This window comes from Coregonus lavaretus (assembly GCF_964263955.1).
Source record: "Coregonus lavaretus genome assembly, chromosome: 30".
NCBI lineage: Eukaryota > Metazoa > Chordata > Actinopteri > Salmoniformes > Salmonidae > Coregonus > Coregonus lavaretus.
In genome coordinates this window covers 23,945,404-23,962,370 of record NC_140017.1, presented here as the reverse complement: position 1 = coordinate 23,962,370, position 16,967 = coordinate 23,945,404, and the positions used below count along the sequence as shown (strand labels likewise).

The 16,967-nt window shown below is 41.7% G+C and overlaps 1 protein-coding gene across 1 annotated transcript; it reads left to right on the top strand.

The window, feature by feature from the left end:
• The first annotated feature begins 4,887 nt into the window (after positions 1-4,887).
• LOC311105410 (TLC domain-containing protein 1-like) lies at positions 4,888-11,670 on the top strand. Its single transcript, XM_084147561.1, has 4 exons — positions 4,888-5,452; positions 8,373-8,455; positions 9,740-9,822; positions 10,801-11,670. Exons 1-4 carry the CDS (start codon positions 5,247-5,249, stop codon positions 11,203-11,205), a joined length of 777 nt encoding a protein of 258 aa, XP_084003687.1. The 5' UTR covers positions 4,888-5,246; the 3' UTR covers positions 11,206-11,670.
• Positions 11,671-16,967: the final 5,297 nt, after the last annotated feature.

Below are 16,967 nucleotides of genomic sequence, written 5' to 3'. Positions count from 1 at the left end.
CACTGTTGTATTACATGCCCTCTTTTTGAAGAAAATAAAGTATAAAAAACACTAAGTTATTTATACCTGTCAAAAGGATTCCTCTAAGCCTAAAAGCTCTAAAAGTGAGTTGAAAAAAATATTCCTGTAGACGTAAGCATGAAGTGCCCCCAAGTGGTTATTTTCCGAATGTATCCATGTTCAACTGCTTCCTCTTCATAATGCAACAACTTCCCCTTCAAACTCTGTGCCTCACTTGAGGGTTTGCTGTCACCTGGGTCCGTGTAACGCTTATCAATGTAATGATCTAATACACTTATTTAAATTGAATAATAGAAAATTGGTTTCAAATTTTTTCAATTTCTCATTGGTTTTCAATTTTACGAGTGGATCAGAATATATATATATATATACAGTGGGAAAAAAAAGTATTTAGTCAGCCACCAATTGTGCAAGTTCTCCCACTTAAAAAGATGAGAGAGGCCTGTAATTTTCATCATAGGTACACCTCAACTATGACAGACAAAATGAGAAAATAAATTCCAGAAATTCACATTGTAGGATTTTTTATGAATTTATTTGCAGATTATGGTGGAAAATAAGTATTTGGTCACCTACAAACAAGCAAGATTTCTGGCTCTCACAGACCTGTAAGTTCTTCTTTAAGAGGCTCCTCTGTCCTCCACTCGTTACCTGTATTAATGGCACCTGTTTGAACTTGTTATCAGTATAAAAGACAACTGTCCACAACCTCAAACAGTCACACTCCAAACTCCACTATGGCCAAGACCAAAGAGCTGTCAAAGGACACCAGAAACAAAATTGTAGACCTGCACCAGGCTGGGAAAACTGAATCTGCAATAGGTAAGCAGCTTGGTTTGAAGAAATCAACTGTGGGAGCAATTATTAGGAAATGGAAGACATACAAGACCACTGATAATCTCCCTCGATCTGGGGCTCCACGCAAGATCTCACCCCGTGGGGTCAAAATGATCACAAGAATGGTGAGCAAAAATCCCAGAACCACACGGGGGGACCTAGTGAATGACCTGCAGAGAGCTGGGACCAAAGTAACAAAGCCTACCATCAGTAACATACTACGCCGCCAGGGACTCAAATCCTGCAGTGCCAGACGTGTCCCCCTGCTTAAGCCAGTACATGTCCAGGCCCGTCTGAAGTTTGCTAGAGTGCATTTGGATGATCCAGAAGAGGATTGGGAGAATGGCATATGGTCAGATGAAACCAAAATAGAACTTTTTGGTAAAAACTCAACTCTTCGTGTTTGGAGGACAAAGAATGCTGAGTTGCATCCAAAGAACACCATACCTACTGTAAAGCATGGGGGTGGAAACATCATGCTTTGGGGCTGTTTTTCTGCAAAGGGACCAGGACGACTGATCCGTGTAAAGGAAAGAATGAATGGGGCCATGTATCGTGAGATTTTTAGTGAAAACCTCCTTCCATCAGCAAGGGCATTGAAGATGAAACGTGGCTGGGTCTTTCAGCATGACAATGATCCCAAACACACCGCCCGGGCAACGAAGGAGTGGCTTCGTAAGAAGCATTTCAAGGTCCTGGAGTGGCCTAGCCAGTCTCCAGATCTCAACCCCGTAGAAAATCTTTGGAGGGAGTTGAAAGTCCGTGTTGCCCAGCGACAGCCCCAAAACATCACTGCTCTAGAGGAGATCTGCATGGAGGAATGGGCCAAAATACCAGCAACAGTGTGTGAAAACCTTGTGAAGACTTACAGAAAACGTTTGACCTGTGTGATTGCCAACAAAGGGTATATAACAAAGTATTGAGAAACTTTTGTTATTGACCAAATACTTATTTTCCACCATAATTTGCAAATAAATTCATAAAAAATCCTACAATGTGATTTTCTGGATATTTTTTTCTCATTTTGTCTGTCATAGTTGACGTGTACCTATGATGAAAATTACAGGCCTCGCTCATCTTTTTAAGTGGGAGAACTTGCACAATTGGTGGCTGACTAAATACTTTTTTTCCCCACACTATATATATATATATATATATATATATATATATATATATAATTTTTTTTTTTTTACAAAACATACACATACAAACGACAAGATACAGATGCACACAAACATCCACAACATCACCCCACCCAGACCCACCTGCTCACACCCCCATCTCCAGCACCAGCATCACTTTCCGCAACTTGGCCCATTCGCTTTCAACATTTAGATAATAAAGCATTTGACCTTTCCATTGTGTTAACTATGGAAAATTGGTTGAGTTCCAGATTTTAAGTATTTTAAATAATTGTTAGTTTTACATTTAAGGAATGACTCTGCCGTTGTGCTGTAGAATTTGTGAATTTTGTCTCTTGTGTAATCAATTCTATACATTAGTTTATGCTGGATTAAGCGTACATTTTTTAAAACTGTAATTTCGTTAGTCATGTTCCAACATTCCTTCCATCTTGTGCCAATATCAGTATTGGTTCCAATAGTTATTTTTTCCAAGAGATTGTCTGTTGGATAGGCTCTCTGAAAGGTTTTGTGTATTTGACCTATCATATGATTATCCTTATCTGACTCAAATAGGATTCCCTCAGATTGCTCTGATGTCCAAACGATTTCAAATCGAAAGTTCTTGATATGAAACTTTTTTAAATTGCACCTATTTTTAAATATCTATTTTGGTCATTCCAAAATTGATTTTTAATTCTGTCATGGAAATACATGTATTTCATATTACCAAGTAATTTACTGTTTCTATGCCTTTAGTTTTCCATGCAGACCAATTTATCGGTGAATTCTGAAAAGCTATCCAAGGGTTGTGTTTTTAGGGAGTGATATTGGTTCTTGTAGAATACATGTTATTTTCTTCCATATTGTAATAGTGTTCTTAACTATGAAGTTGTTAATGTTCTTAGCTTTATCCTTTGAAAATAGATACATGAAAAATTTCTGGGGATGAGCATGCGTCTCTTCAATATGTACCCATTGTTCCTCTTTAATGCATTTAACTAAATGCCACAAGTAAAAGCCTTGGGTAGCGAGTTGATACAATTCCAAGTCTGGAAGGTTAAAACCACCCTCAGATTTAGGAAGATGTACAACTTTCCTTTTTATTCTATGGGTTTTATTTTATTTGCCCATATAAAGTTTGCTATTAATGCACCCCTGTTGCCCTGTTAGCAGCAGGTGTGTGCAATTGTAATTAAGGGTGGGGCTTCCAAGTAGGCCTACCTTGTGCATACAATCTTGGCCTTTTGTACCATTCAGGAGGTCCCCCTTCACCTTGTGAAGGTTATTGTGTGAAAGGAGGACGAGAGTGGGTGCGGTGTACTTTAGTCCAAATTCTATGGATCAAGATTTGTAAGTATGTTTCAGGCGAGAGTGCCCATACCCTTGAACTATTTGTTATCTGTCAAATCCCCCACATTACACATGATCTGCAACAACATCATACATATGCATCTTCAAAAGTAACTTTTATGCATTCCTCCAAATCCCTAATTACATATAGCCTTCATAAAATGGAAGGGAAAGTCACTCAGTTGTTTGAAGGCATGTCGAGAGACATTGAACTATTGAATATAACCACTTCTCAGTATTTGCTTTGTACTGTATGTGGGGGGTTTGTAATTGACACAAGTGTTTGTACAAGGCATGGGTTCACTAGGAACCAAATGGGCTAAAAGAAGGAGGGACTAACCTAAACTTGTCCAATAACAAATGCTGGTTATCATTGCAAAAGTTTCCCTGCTGTAAAACATTTTGCTTCGGTATGCACTAATGAATACACCTCAGGTAGTGGTGCTTTGGATGAGTGTGCAGGCCCTGAGATGTTGCCACTGCTCCCCCCTCCTCCTCACTTCCCTTTCCCCTCACTTCCCTTTCCCTTCCCCCACTGGGCCAGAGAGGCCAGCTGTGGGGAGTGTGTGTGCTCTGCTTATGGAAAAAGTGGTGGGGGGAGAACAAGACAGTGGTTTATGGAGCAGCACAGTTTATGGTTCACTATATTGGATCACTTCAATGTATTGATATCACTCCGCGGCGGAGGGATACATCTGAGGTGAGGATATACAGATTTACTCCTGTGTACACCTGTGTCACGGCTGGGGTCCGCCCCTATATAGAGTTGAAGTCGGAAGTTTACATACACCTTAGCCAAATACATTTAAACTCAGTTTTTCACAATTCCTGACATCTTAATCCTAGTAAAAATTCCCTGTCTTAGGTCAGTTAGGATCACCACTTTATTTTAAGAATGTGAAATGTCAGAATAATAGTAGCAAGAATTATTTATTTAAGCTTTTATATCTTTCATCACATTCCCAGTGGGTCAGAAGTTTACATACACTCAATTAGTATTTGGTAGCATTGCCTTTAAATTGTTTAACTTGGGTCAAATGTTTCAGGTAGCCTTCCACAAGCTTCCCACAATAAGTTGGGTGAATTTTGGCCCATTCCTCCTGACAGAGCTGGTCAGGTTTGTAGGCCTCCTTGCTCGCACACGCTTTTTCAGTTCTGCCCACAAATTAGGCTAAACAAATTAGTTGCTGGATTTGTATTTACATTTTAGTGAGAAATTATTTGTTTCAGATATGTGCTCTCTGTGGCTACCACCAAATTCAGTTGAAGTTGACAAATTCCTTCTTTGTATCATACCTCATAAATTCACATTTTATACAGCCTGCTCTGTGACGGTGATCATTTTCCATAGAAACAAAGAATATCGTTTCATAGTAACAATTAAGTGACAAAGTTAACAATCTAAACTCTGATAATGTTTTTAGCCCTGTCATATAGTTCAACCTTCTTGTTTGTTTTGTTAAGTAAAATGAAAGTGGCCCCTCCTTGATTCTCTGGTTTTCTGGAAGCAGGCCACCACCCACACCACTCCCTCTCTAGCACTGCCTTTCTCTCTAGTCACAGCCAGACACAAGCAGACTGGTAACACACTACGAGAGGGGGGAAAAAAATCTGTGGAATTGGAATGAGCTGTTTAAGGGAGCCCTAGCTAGCCTCCCTCTCTGAGCCCAGGAAGTGGGAAACGTGAGAAAAGCTGTGCCTATTCTCTGTGAGTAGTTCTGAAAGGAGCACGAGGGGAAAATACCATATCTAGAAACCCCTGGAGCTGTGACTGTCCTGAGGAGAACACTCCCCTCACACATACTCGCCAACGGACTGTGGAGGCGTGAGAAGAGCCGTGGAGAGGAGCAGTTGACTTCAACCAGACTAAAAACAAGGAAGAGGGTAAAAAAGAGAGAGGGGGAGGAGAATAAGATGGAGGGCTTGCTTCCTGTGTTGCAGCGGCACCCTGGACTGTCTGTGTTGGTGTGCGCTCTGATGTTCCGGGTGGCCCACCGACTACTACAGAACCTGCCTGTGCCCAAAGTGGTGAAGGTGGATGACTTCCGCTCCTGGAAGTGGAGGAACCTCTCGGTCTCTATGGTCCACTCCCTCCTGACAGGGACTTGGGCTGTGACCTGGTGAGTCACTCTCTGCACTGGGACACCATTGTTCATTCATAGTGGATCCACATGATGTTCTGTTATTTAAGGGTGTGTGGAGCAGAGCAGTAACAGTCACTGGCAGGGGAGATGAGGAGAGGGATGTTCAGACCAGGGAAGGGGTGGGGAGACTAAGGCATTCTCAAATGGGGAGGGAAATGCCACAGTACTGCCTACACAATGGCCTCCTCAGGAAATAAATACTTGTTGAGCTCTGCAATACCACAGATAGAACAATGAGACAGATATTTCACCAGATGCATAAATGTGAAGCATCGACTTGGTGTTTCCACTCACTACCAAATATGGTAGTGATAGGAAGCCCTGTGGCCGGCAGTGGGAGAAGATGGAATGAGATGGATTTTGGCCGACATCGTGCAAATTTAGTCATCGACTAAACATTTGATCTCAATACAGTTTTCTGTTCCCAAAACTAGAATCTGTTACGAACAGAGTGGACTAAGTTTTCTAGACTTTACCCTTTGCCAAAGTCTTTTTTTAAATGGGCTGTTTAGGAGTGCAAATCTGAATGGAGTTATTGTGCACTTCACAGAGTAGCCGTTCCCTACTGGAAATATGCAAATGTATGCTAGAACGTGCCAATAGGATCTTGCTAGCTCGTGCTTGGCTCTGCCCACCTCCTTGCGTGTTCTGCCCACTGACTCATTTGTTCGCATTTGAAATTACGGGTGGTGGTCTATCTTGGTTTAGTTATACAATTCTTTGGCAATACTGCATAGGCAGCAAGATTGTGTTAATTTCATGCTTGTAGTTTAGAATTGCTGATTAGGGCAGTAAATGTTCCCATTTGTAGTTAATAACTATCAATATGTGCCAGAAGTTATTGCAAATTAGCCATATATTGAGTCAGCAACGATGGTGCCTGAATCAGATTCAGATTGTAGCAGTTTAGAAAGCACATCTGTTTTGACGTAAGAAAAGTAGGCTATTCTTGAGAATCCACTCAAGTCAGTTAGCCTACCTTTATTGTCACACACCATTTGACAAATGAAAAAAAAAAAAATATATATATATATATATATATATATATCACAGTTGAAGTCAGAAGTTTACATACACCTTAGCCAAATACATTTAAACTCAGTTTTTCACAATTACTGACATTTAATCCAAGTAAAAATTCCCTGTTTTAGGTCAGTTAGGATCACCACTTTTATTTTAAGAATGTGAAATGTCAGAATAATAGTAGAGAGAATTATTTATTTCAGCTTTTACTTCTTTCATCACATTCCCAGTGGGTCAGAAGTTTACATACACTCAATTAGTATTTGGTAGCATTGCCTTTAAATTGTTTAACTTGGGTCAAACGTTTCCGGTAGCCTTCCGCAAGCTTCCCACAATTAGTTGGGCCCATTCCTCCTGACAGCGCTGGTGTAACTGAGTCAGGTTTGTAGGCCTCCTTGCTCGCACACGCTTTTTCAGTTCTGCCCCAAATGTTCTATAGGATTGAGGTCCGGGCTTTGTGATAGGAACTCCAATACCTTGACTTTGTTGTCCTTAAGCCATTTTGCCACAACTTTGGAAGTATGCTTGGGGTCATTGTCCATTTGGAAGACCCATTTGCGACCAAGCTTTATCTTCCTGACTGATGTCTTGAGATGTTGCTTCAATATATCCACATAATTTTCCTTCCTCATGATGCCATCTATTTTGTGAAGTGCACCAGTCCCTCCTGCAGCAAAGCACCCCCACAGCATGATGCTGCCACCCCCGTGCTTCATAGTTGGGATGGTGTTCTTCGGCTTGCAAGCTACCCCCTTCTTCCTCCAAACATAACAATGGTCATTATGGCCAAACAGTTCTATTTTTGTTTCATCTGACCAGAGGACATTTCTCCAAAAAGTAAGATCTTTGTCCCCATGTGCAGTTGCAAACTGTAGTCTGGCTTTTTTATGGCGGTTTTGGAGCAGTGGCTTCTTCCTTGCTGAGCGGCCTTTCAGGTTATGTCGACATCGGACTCGTTTTACAAGAAATGTGTGGAGTGGTTGAAAAACAAGTTTTAATGACTCCAACCTAAGTGTATGTAAACTTCCGACTTCAACTATGTATGTGTGTGTATATATATATATATATTAGATTATGTATGTGTATATATTAGAGTATGTGTGTGTGTGTGTGTGTATATATATATATATATATATATATTAAACGATCCAATCATTAGAGTGGTGAAATAGCCTATTTCAAAGAGAGCAAGTAGGTGAACTGGAAAAACCTGCTGGCTAGACTGTTCTAAAAGCTGTTATGTGAAGTGGGGACTCCTGAAGGACTACAAATCGATCCTCCATTTAGGGTCAGATCAGAGCCATAAATGATTTCATTGTTACACACATTTTTGTTTATATATACCTATGCTATTTGTATAGCTGACTACAACACATACATGCATACATACATACATACATTGGCAGGCTATACAATATAGGCTAGTAATAGATGTATCAACAGTTGTTTCATAAGAAAGTGAAAGCAGTTTTATTCAACAAGCTGCTTGGACAAGCAGTTGTTCATGTAGCTCACTGATTATTGCCATACACGTGTTCACCCTGACCTGCTAGAAAGCACCAGGTTACTCATTAACAAGGGAATGTACTGTCTTACCATAGACTTTGCTATAGACCTTGTTAAGGCACGTATCATCTCGTAAAGAAGCAGGAGAATCTGTTACCAGTTAGTGATGCTAAGTGTCTGCTTAGTCAGGCTATTCTAGCAGGGTTTCCCAAACTCTGTCTTGGGGCCTCCTCTGGGTGCACGTTTTTGTTTTTTGCACCCAGTACCGAGTTTGGGAAACCGTATGCTACAGAAGTGAGCCATGTGTGTCTGAATGAGAGGAACTCAGACCTAACTGTCCATAATCATGTATCCCTCTCCTCTCCAGTGTGATCATTTGGCCTGAAATGGCAACCAACATTCACTCCTTCTACACGGCCCCAGCCTACATGCTCATCTGCATCTCATCAGGTCAGTCACTACCCCTTTAAGATGGCTGCTAAAAGAGCTGTGTGTGAAAGCGTTAATTAATTCCCAGTTTACCTTTATTTAACTATGAACATTGACCACCACTGGCATTGGAGAGTAGGGTTCATCGTGGGGAATCTGTAAACATGCTACTTTGATACTCACTCACTCCAATGTTGAACTTTGTTATAAAGGCTTCAGTCTGGCTTGATCAAATAAAATAAAGTTAAAAGGCATGGAGTGAATTCTGAGCACGTGCTCACACAGAACACACTGTACTTTCCCCCTCCATCCCTTTTTCCTAGTAAAAGCTGGTATATCCTGGGAAACTAGATACTCTCCCACCTTTCAGTGGCAACCAGATTGAGAGAATGAACAATGCAGATCCTCCCATCTCACGGGGCTCAAATAGGGGATGAGCCACACCCTCGGATCGCTAGGTGCACCAAAACAAATCCCACAAAGATCCAGCAGTCAAGAGCGCTGCTGAAAGATGTGATGACAAGATGTGACTACTGTTGGATGTTATTATTCCGTGTGTCTCGCATGCGTGTGTAACTGAGGATGGAGGTCTGAGGAGAGCCAGCCTGACAAACACAAACCTTCCGTTCCCATGAGACAGTTAGCCATATATAGACGTTCACACAACTCATTTTGAAATCCAATCTAAAGCGATTTTCCCTGTGTTTGCCTTTTAAGTGTAACACAAACGTTAACTAGGATGGACTATGCCAGTACAGTCCAATATTTTTCTCTCCACTGATGTACTTAGGACAGGGAAGTCCTGACCATTTGTTTATGGTACCACAATTATCAACCCTTTAGATGGCCTCCATCCATTGTTTGGACCTCCGATAAGTAATCCATAGAAATAGAATCTCAGGCTCTGTTCCAATATTCACACTAGCATAGAATTTGGAATGAAGCAATGTATTGGGCATGCATTCAAATGGGTATGTTGGTATGCACATTGGAACGTTGGTATGCACACCTGACGGGTGTGGCATATCAAGAAGCTGATTAAACATTGGAATATATCTGCACGTCGACTCGGTACTGGTACCCCGTGTATATAGCCAAGTTATCGTTACTCATTGTGTATTTATTATTACACATTTTACTTTTCTATTGTTTCTCTATTTTCTTTCTCTGAATTGTTGGGAAGGGCCCGTAAGTAAGCATTTCACTGTTAGTCTACACCTGTTTATGTGATTAATACAATTTGATTTACAACACTCCAAAAGGCCTTGAGAGACTGAGGCATTGATCTTTACTCTCCTTTGACAGGATACTTCGTGCAAGATGCAGGTGACATCATCCTAACTGGACACGCAAGAGGATCCTGGGAGTTCTTAATTCATCATTTCCTGGTAAGATAACTGACCTCAGTCTGTACCTGCTACCTGGTAAGATAAAATAAAAAAGAGGCCGTGGGTAAATTGTTACAGCAGCTACTGGTAGATTGTGTCTGAAGGTTAGATACGCAGTATTTTAATTCACTGGTTTTGTTTTATGGCCTTGTGAAACCAGACTGATCGCTGCGCTCACGCTTTGTTTCAATGAACTTCACTTGAAGTGAAACAATGTGAGCTGTGAAGGAATTGTAATATTGTATGGTGCTAAGAGATATCACACTCCTCCTTGTGGGATTTTGTGTCAGTGGTGGAATTTCAAAGGTGCTACAGAAAGGGCCTATTCTTTAATCTAAATTAATGCTCATGTGTCCCTGACTGCAAGGGAAAGGGGGATACCTAGTCAGTTGTCCAACTGAATGCATTCAACTGAAATGTGTCTTCTGCATTTAACCCTACCCCTCTGAATCAGAGAGGTGAAGAGGGCTGCCTTAATCGACATCCACGTCTTCGGCGCCCGGGGAACAGTGGGTTAACTGCCTTGCACAGGAGCAGAATGACAAATTTTTACCTTGTCAGCTCGGGGATTCGATCCAGCAACCTTTCAGTTACTGGCCCAACGCTCCTACCCGCCAAGACAACACCCACCATTGTGTGGGGGGATGTATGTTACGTTGAACACAGTGCATCTTGCCACTGATCAGAGGCACACATCGTGCTGAGCTTCCCTGTGTCTCTGATCAGTCAGTGGGCATGTATGTCCCAATATTCAGATCTTCTCTAACATGGCCCATACTGGAACACCTAAAGGCCACTAGTTGGTTGTTTTTTGGGGATCCATTAATCATACAGTACATTCAATATAAATTGTTATAGATTTTCCACCAGTTTTACTATTGCAAAGATTACGGTATCCCAATCGCCTTACTGCTGTAAGGTGGCAGAGTGCCATTGGTATATATTAACCCCTTTTCTCTCTGTCCTTCCCTTCCTCAGGTGCTCTGGTGCTTCCTGTATTCTCTGTACTCGCACCTCTACGTGGCCGGTGCTGTGGTGGCTCTCTTTGTGGAGGTTAACAGTGTCACCCTGCATTTGAGGCTAATGTTGAAGCTAGCATCACAGCAGTCGTCTTCTCTGTACCAAATCAACAAGTTCCTCAACCTCTTCACCTACGTCGTCTTCCGCCTCAGCGCACAGTTCTACCTCACGTATTACATCGTCCAGAACTATTCCTGGATGGACAAAGGAGGCTATTTCCTGGTTACCATGACCCTCATGAACACCATGATCCTGATCTACTTTTATCGTCTTCTCCGGGCCGACTTCTTCCCCCCGAGCAGGGCTCACATGGAGCGAAATGGCACCCACAACAACAACGTCAAAAAGTTCCTCAATGAATGACACCGAGAGCGACATGGCCGTATATCGGCTGTTGTGTTTGGTGTGTTTTGTTTTTTGGTTTGTTCGGTTACTGATATCATTCCTCATCAAGACGTCTCATCTGGTTGTGTTGTGTCAAGCTGTGTCTTCACAACAATAATAATGCTCTGTCTCTCAATGGCTCGTGTTGTAGAGGGAGGCGGCCAGGAAAGGATGGGGACAGTGGTACATGCCCTATAGTGATGCTTCTCTACTAATGATTAAGCTCACTGACTGAAGATCCCTCGCAGACACCCAAACAGGGCAGCATACAGTGAGACTGGTCCATTCACGCTGGCTGGGAGAATCCTACTAACTTACCTCTAGGATACTGTGCCACTTGTGCTTCTGATCATAGCTAATACATTTGTTTACAATTATAGGAATTTATATGATTCATGTGGAATGCATATTTAACAGAAAAAATAAATATAAATGCTAACATAATTTTGCTAACGTAATTTTGTATGTGTGTGTGTGTGTGTGTGTGTGTGTATGTATGTGTGTATATATATATATATATATATATATATATATATATATACAGTAGAGAAACAAACTGCACAAACTCTGTCAGGTGTAGTTTAGCAACATAGTTTTATTAAAATTTCCACTAATAGGATTTTGATATACACTACCATTCAAAAGTTTGGACACACCTACTCATTCAAGGGTTTTTCTTTATTTGTAGTATTTTTTACATCGTATAATAATAGTGAAGACATCAAAACTATGAAATAACACATATGGAATCATGTAGTAACCAAAAAAGTGTTAAACAAATCAAAATATATTTTATATTTGAGATTCTTCAAATAGCCACCCTTTGCCTTGATGTCATCTTTGCACACTCTTGGCATTCTCTCAACCAACCAACAGGTGGGGGGGGGGGGGGGGGGGGTTGGTATACAGAAGATAGCCCTATTTGGTAAAAGACCAAGTCCATATTATGGCAAGAACAGCTCAAATAAGCAAAGAGAAACAACAGTCCATAATTACATTAAGACATGAAGGTCAGTCAATACGGAACATTTCAAGAACTTTGAACGTTTCTTCAAGTGCAGTCGCAAAAACCATCAATCGCTATGATGAAACTGGCTCTCATGAGGACCACCACAGGAATGGAAGACCCAGAGTTACCTCTGCTGCAGAGGATAACTTCATTAGAGTTACCAGCCTCAGAAATTGCAGCGCAAATAAATGCTTCACAGAGTTCAAGTCACAGACACATCTCAACATCAACTGTTCAGAGGGGACTGTGTGAATCAGGCCTTCATGGTCGAATTGCTGCAAAGAAACCACTACTAAAGGACACCAATAATAAGAAGAGACCTGCTTGGGCCAAGAAACATGAGCAATGGACATTAGACAATGGAAATGTGTCATTTGGTCTGGAGTCCAAATTGGAGATTTATGGTTCCAACTGCTGTGTCTTTGTGAGACGCGGTGTGGGTGAACGGATGATCTCCGCATGTGTAGTTCCCACTGTAAAGCATGGAGGAGGAGGTGTTATGGTGTGGGGGTGCTTTGCTGGTGACACTGTCTGTGATTTTATTTAGAGTTCAAAGCACACTTAACCAGCATGGCTACCACAGCATTCTGCAGCGATACGCCATCCCATCTGGTTTCGGTTTAGTGGGACTATCATTTGTTTTTCAACAGGACAATGACCCAACACACCTCCAGGCTGTGTAAGGGCTATTTTACCAAGAAGGAGAGTGATGGAGTGCTGCATCAGATGACCTGGCCTCCACAATCACATGACCTCAACCCAGTTGAGATGGTTTGGGATGAGTAGGACGGCAGAGTAAAGGAAAAGCAGCCAACAAGTGCTCGGCATATGTGGGAACTCCTTCAAGACTTTTGGAAAAGCATTCCAGCTGAAGCTGGTTGAGAAAATGCCAAGAGTGTGCAAAGCTGTCATCAAGGCAAAGGGTGGCTATTTGAAGAACCTCAAATAAACAAATCAAAATATATTTTCGAACACTTTTTTGGTTACTACATGATTCCATATGTGTTATTTCATAGTTATGTCTTCACTATTATTCTATAATGTAAAAAATAAAGAAAAACCCTTGAATGAGTAGGTGTGTCCAAACTTTTGACTGGTACTGTGTGTGTGTGTGTGTGTGTGTGTGTGTGTGTATATATATATATATATATATATATATTAGTACAATCAATATTTTTGAGACTGTAACAAACTGTCAGACAAAACACAGTTTTACATTCATACTTCCCTGCTTGGTCTCAACAGGTCAACACCAATACGTGGGTGACCAGCATTCTTACAACAGCGACCATTCATTCCATAAATCTAACATAGTGAAATACATGTATCCCCTTGAAAGTAGCTGAATGTACAGCCATGTCTACATTTTCTTGAGGTTACAAGAATCACTTATATTTCTCTTTAAATTATTTATCAAAGTGAACCAAAACGAACAGGTCCAGATGATGGGTTAGCCTTGGGTCTTGGTAAGCCATAGTAATGCCTATACAGTATGTCTAGATGCAGTGTTGGGGAAGCTACTCTGAAAATAGTTTACTAAGCTACCAATTACTTCACATTGGAAGAAGTTAAGGTGCACTAAAGCTACCCTTAAGAAAAATATAGTTTATGTAACTAAAGTTACATTGAAAAAGGAAATTTTTCATGAAGTAGTTTAGATGAAGTTATGTAAATTGCAAGAACAGATGATCACTTTGGGGTCATATGGTAACATAATGTGTAATTTAGCATATTAAACGCAACAATATTTCAAGTGTGAATGAGGCAGGTGTGATGCCGAAAAAGAAAGGAAATGATTGCCTACTTCTCCAATCTTTTATTTTTGCAAATAAAAGTAGCGTGTAGTTCCAATAGTTAGCTACACCGCTACATGGCAAAAAAGTAATTAACTACTGAAAACACTACCTAGATTTGAATTTAATTGAACTACCACCAAGCTACTGCAAAATATTGTTAAATTACGAGTTGAACTACATGTACACTAAACAAAAATATAAACGCAACATGTAAAGTGTTGGTACCATGTTTCATGAGCTGAAATAAAAGATATCAGACATTTTCCATAGCTTATTTCTCTCATTTTGTGCACAAATTTGTTTACATCCCTGTTAGCGAGCATTTCTCCTTTGCCAAGATAATCCATCCACCTGACGGGTGTGGCATATCAAGAAGCTGATTAAACAGCATGATCAGTACACAGGTGCACCTTGTGCTGGGAACTACACTGCTCAAAAAAATAAAGGGAACACTTAAACAACACAATGTAACTCCAAGTCAATCACACTTCTGTGAAATCAAACTGTCCACTTAGGAAGCAACACTGATTGACAATACATTTCACATGCTGTTGTGCAAATGGAATAGACAACAGGTGGAAATTATAGGCAATTAGCAAGACACCCCCAATAAAGAAGTGGTTCTGCAGGTGGTGACCACAGACCACTTCTCAGTTCCTATGCTTCCTGGCTGATGTTTTGGTCACTTTTGAATGCTGGCGGTGCTTTCACTCTAGTGGTAGCATGAGACGGAGTCTATAACCCACACAAGTGGCTCAGGTAGTGCAGCTCATCCAGGATGGCACATCAATGCGAGCTGTGGCAAGAAGGTTTGCTGTGTCTGTCAGCGTAGTGTCCAGAGCATGGAGGCGCTACCAGGAGACAGGCCAGTACATCAGGAGACGTGGAGGAGGCCGTAGGAGGGCAACAACCCAGCAGCAGGACCGCTACCTCCGCCTTTGTGCAAGGAGGAGCAGGAGGAGCACTGCCAGAGCCCTGCAAAATGACCTCCAGCAGGCCACAGATGTGCATGTGTCTGCTCAAACGGTCAGAAACAGACTCCATGAGGGTGGTATGAGGGCCCGACGTCCACAGGTGGGGGTTGTGCTTACAGCCCAACACCGTGCAGGACGTTTGGCATTTGCCAGAGAACACCAAGATTGGCAAATTCGTCACTGGCGCCCTGTGCTCTTCACAGATGAAAGCAGGTTCACACTGAGCACATGTGACAGACGTGACAGAGTCTGGAGACGCCGTGGAGAACGTTCTGCTGCCTGCAACATCCTCCAGCATGACCGGTTTGGCGGTGGGTCAGTCATGGTGTGGGGTGGCATTTCTTTGGGGGGCCGCACAGCCCTCCATGTGCTCGCCAGAGGTAGCCTGACTGCCATTAGGTACCGAGATGAGATCCTCAGACCCCTTGTGAGACCATATGCTGGTGTGGTTGGCCCTGGGTTCCTCCTAATGCAAGACAATGCTAGACCTCATGTAGCTGGTGTGTGTCAGCAGTTCCTGCAAGAGGAAGGCATTGATGCTATGGACCGCCCGTTCACCAGACCTGAATCCAATTGAGCACATCTGGGACATCATGTCTCGCTCCATCCACCAACGCCACGTTGCACCACAGACTGTCCAGGAGTTGGCGGATGCTTTAGTCCAGGTCTGGGAGGAGATCCCTCAGGAGACCATCCGCCACCTCATCAGGAGCATGCCCAGGCATGGTAGGGAGGTCATACAGGCACGTGGAGGCCACACACACTACTGAGCCTCATTTTGAGTTGTTTTAAGGACATTACATCAAAGTTGGATCAGCCTGTATGGTGGTTTTCCACTTTAATTTTGAGGGTGACTCCAAATCCAGACCTCCATGGATTGATACATTTGATTTCCATTGGTAATTTTTGTGTGATTTTGTTGTCAGCACATTCAACTATTTAAAGAAAAAAGTATTTAATAAGATTATTTCATTCATTCAGATCTAGGATGTGTTGTTTAAGTGTTCCCTATATTTTTTTGAGCAGTGTATAAAAGGCCACTCTAAAATGTGCAGTTTTGTTACAACACAATGCCACAGATGTCTCAAGTTTTGAGGGAGCGTGCAATTGGCATGCTGACTGCAGAAATGTCCACCAGAGCTGTTGCCAGATAATTTAATGTTAATTTCTCTACCATAAGCCGCCTCCAACATCGTTTTAGAGAATTTGGCAGTATGTCCAACCAGCCTCACAATCTCACACCTCATGTACAGCGTCGTGTGGGCGAGCGGTTTGCTAATGTCAATGTCAATGTGGTGAACAGAGTGGCCCATGGTGGTGCTGGGGTTATGGTATGGGCAGTCATAAGCTACAGACAACTAACACAATTGCATTTTATTGATGGCAATTTGAATGCACAAAGATACTGTGACGAGATCCTGAGTCCCATTGACGTGCCATTGTCGTGCCTTTTTTTTAAGGTATGCGTTGAACGGATGTGGGTGGAGCAATGTCTACATAAGGGTGCAAATTAAACACACTCACAAAAGCTCTGACGAAGGGCTTGAGGCTGATACGTAAAGCTTAATAAAGGGTAGTGATACTAGCAACAGCAGTGTGCGGGTTTCTTTTTTTCTCTCTTATTCAATTGTTACCATGCACCTGCAACAAAGATAGCTCAAATGTGCGAGTGCCTTTTGAAGTTTTAAGGTATCTGTGACCAACAGATGCATATTTGTATTCCCAGACGTGAAATCCATAGATTAGGGCCTAATTTATTTATTTCAATTGATTGATTTCTTTATATGAACTGTCTCAGTAAAATCTTTGAAATTGTTGCATCTTGCGTTTATATTTTTGTTCAGTATAGTTAGTTCACTACTCCCCAACACTTTGTTTTGTTTTGAAGAGCTATATGGGCTCTTGGCAAATAGTAAAAATATAATAAAAATGCAGAATACAACCAAACATAGATATTGAAAT

Excerpts from the sequence above, each read along its gene's own strand:
- LOC311105410 (XM_084147561.1), top strand. The coding sequence starts at position 5,247 with ATGGAGGGCTTGCTTCCTGTGTTGCAGCGGCACCCTGGACTGTCTGTG. Across the intron at positions 5,453-8,372 it reads GGGACTTGGGCTGTGACCTG|TGTGATCATTTGGCCTGAAA; the intron begins GTGAGTCACTCT and ends TCTCCTCTCCAG. Across the intron at positions 8,456-9,739 it reads GCTCATCTGCATCTCATCAG|GATACTTCGTGCAAGATGCA; the intron begins GTCAGTCACTAC and ends CTCCTTTGACAG.